The sequence below is a fragment of the Atta cephalotes genome, assembly GCF_000143395.1.
Source record: "Atta cephalotes unplaced genomic scaffold scaffold00022, whole genome shotgun sequence".
NCBI classification, from domain to species: domain Eukaryota; kingdom Metazoa; phylum Arthropoda; class Insecta; order Hymenoptera; family Formicidae; genus Atta; species Atta cephalotes.
Window position 1 is genome coordinate 4,474,643 of NW_012130086.1, and position 3,086 is coordinate 4,477,728.

Genomic DNA, 3,086 nt, shown 5'->3' on the forward strand with positions numbered 1-3,086 from the left:
GCCAAATTTTCGATTTCTGCGAAAAGAAGTGAACCGGTAACTTGCTGCATCCTTCGGAACAACCAGTAATCAGAAGGAGCAATGTCCGGAAAATACGGCGGGTGCGGTCCCATTTGAGCGTTTCCAAATATTTTTTTACGACTTTCTACGACTTTTTACGACTTTTTTAGTGACATGAGGCCAAGCGTTGAAGAAGAATAACTTTATCATGTCTTTGCTCGTATTCCGGCCGTTTTTCTCGAAATGCATGACTCAAATGAATCAATTGTAGCCAATACCAATCGCCCGTAATGGAATCACCAGGTTTCAGCAGCTCGTAAACAAGATCCTTTTGGTCCCATCAGATACAGAGCATAATCTTCGAATGAATGTTCGGCCGTGGTGTTGATGTTGAGGTCAATGACAATGGGCTTAGCGTAGTATTTTTTCTTCTTAAAGTCGTAGAATATCCACTTCTCATCTCCAGTCACAATCCGATGGAAAAAACCTTTTCTCTGTTGTTTTTGAATCAGCTGTCCGCAAGTGAAAAATCGTTTTTCAATGTCTCTCGGTTTCAGTTCATAAGGCATCCAATTTGCTTGTTTTTGAATCATTCCCATGGCTTTCAATCGTACAGAAATGGCTTGTTGAGTTATCCCGAATGATTCTGCAAGTTCCTCTTGCGTTTGACTCTGATCTTCTTCGAGTAATGCCTCTAATTCTTCGAATTTTTTTGGCTATCCAGAGCGAGGCTTGTCTTCAACGCTGAAATCTCCATCTTTGAAACGTCGAAACCATTCCCTACATGATTTATCAGTTGGAGCAGTGTCATCATAAACTTCGACAAGCATTCGATAGGCTTCAGCCGCACTTTTCTTCCAATTAAAGCAGAAAATCAAAATCTCCCGCAAATGCTGCTTAGTTAACACAAAATTCGACATTTCACAGTAAAAATCAAGATTTTTGTATGAAACTTAAAGCGATATAAATTGAATATTATTAGCAAATGTTCTCTCTGAAATCGTCAAAATCAGCTGTCACTATGAACCATTCACAACAGCTGGAGCCATCTTTAGGGAAACGGACCGAATTAATTTGTACTCCTAATATAATATATTCTAACTTCTATGATAGTAAAAATTCGTTGTTTTTCATAAAAAAATCTTTTATATTAAAAATTTTTATACCGTCCGAAACAATATAAAAATCTGCAATAAAGTTGCGAACAAAGAATAAAAAATTCTCACTCCCCTGATTGAATAGAGAATTAAATCTAAAGATTTAAATTATAAAAATATAAATTCTCAAAAATAAACAAAATATGAGAGGAATATAATGTAAGGAGAATATCACATAAAACGTATCGTCGATCAAAATTTATACGTGTTTAAATTTTGTATATGAATTCGAATTATAAGATTATAAGAATTTAAATTAATAGTAAAATCTAGATCAGTTAGATGAGCTATAATTAGGTATACTAAATAATATTTATTAATCACAAATTTTATTATAATTTTCCGACGATAAGTTTCAACGATACGTTTCGACTATACTTAATCTTCATTAGCCGCAAAATACATACAATAAATATCCAAATATCTAATTATATTAACATATTATAAGGATCATCTTACGTTCGAGTTATAATAGATAATATAACAGACTATATCGTTTATTAATTATCAAATTTGACAACATATGATATGATTGCGATATATCATCCTTTATATAATAATATGAAGGTGAGATGATTTTTAGAAATCTGTTATATTATCTATTGTAACTCAAATGTGGAATGGTCCTCGTAATATGTTAATATAATTACATATTTGGATATTTATATATTTTATGATGAGGACTAAGTATAGTCGAAACGTACCGTTGAAACTTATCGTCAGAAAATTATAATTTGTGATTAATAAATATTATTTAATACATTTAACCATAGCTCGTTTAATATATTGATCTGGATTTTATTATTTATTAATTTGTAAGTTATACAAGCGAAAAGAATTGATATTATTTATATTGTAATAAAGAATTTAAATGTTCAAAAATAAACAAAGCATTAAGAAGAAAATAATCAGCTAAAAGATGACACACGTGAACACCTCATGCGTTTAAAATTTAAAGAGCTTTATTTATTACAAATTGCCTATCGTTATCTACACTTGAATGAGGAAAATTATTACTGCTATGTCAATACAAAACATATACATATACAGATACATGAATATTTAGATACGCATGGCGTACAATTGCAATTGATATACAACGTTGAATATATTTTATGTACTAATTTATGATTTTGCATGTATAATACGTAACGCATTTGCTGATCTTTTACGATTCTTGTTTCCTTTCATAAATTAAAAGCATGCGTCCCCATTCGTTGCCTGCAGTAACAGTGACTCTTTGAAAGTCACACAGTCTCCTCAAAATATCTTCTATGTGCTTCATCGGATTCCTGGTATATTTCAGTTCCTTCAGCAGCGGAAAGTCCCCCAATTTCGCTCTTCGCAGTCGTCTCGAAGCGTTTTTGTAACATCTCCAAGGCTGCGGCTCGACAATGATCATTTCCGCCAGCTCGCAGACCTTTCGCAGAAACTCCTCCAGACCGTCATCGCCGTGATTCAGGTGAATCCACATAGTGATCGAGAAACAGAACACCACGTCGAATCGCGTTTTATTAAGCTGCGTCAGATACCATCTTAGCATCTCGCCGCAATCCTCAGACAAAAAATCCAGACACTCGAAGGTCACGCGATCCGGGCGCGGATTGCGCTCACGCGCTTTCTCGATCAGGATCGGGTCGAGATCTACGCCGATTAAGGAGATCTCTGGCTGATCTTGCGACATAGCCTCCTCGAGGAAGTCTTGTAGAATGTATGTGAGATCCTGCAAAACACGTCATATAACTAAGCGAAAATTTAAATGTAAATATGTAAGATTTACATGTGCATATATCCTTTTAACTACAGAAACAAAACCTTGGATGAAAAAAGTTTATTTTACATTTTCGATTTTTTTTATATACAAAGAATTATCTTTTGTCCTGTACATATATATATATATATATATATATATATATATATATATATATT

General features: G+C 33.4%; 2 protein-coding genes across 2 annotated transcripts in view; both read right to left on the reverse strand.

The window, feature by feature from the left end:
* Positions 1-210, reverse strand: part of LOC105619753 — a 5,178-nt gene extending 4,968 nt beyond the window's left edge. The window contains exon 1 of the mRNA XM_012201271.1: positions 160-210. Within this exon, the coding sequence (XP_012056661.1) occupies positions 160-210 (51 nt within the window). The remainder of the gene's footprint in view (positions 1-159) is intronic.
* A 2,115-nt stretch (positions 211-2,325) lies between these two features.
* Positions 2,326-3,086, reverse strand: part of LOC105619754 (probable RNA methyltransferase CG11342) — a 3,355-nt gene continuing 2,594 nt past the window's right edge. The window contains exon 2 of the mRNA XM_012201272.1: positions 2,326-2,880. Coding sequence (XP_012056662.1) covers positions 2,326-2,880 — 555 coding nt within the window. The remainder of the gene's footprint in view (positions 2,881-3,086) is intronic.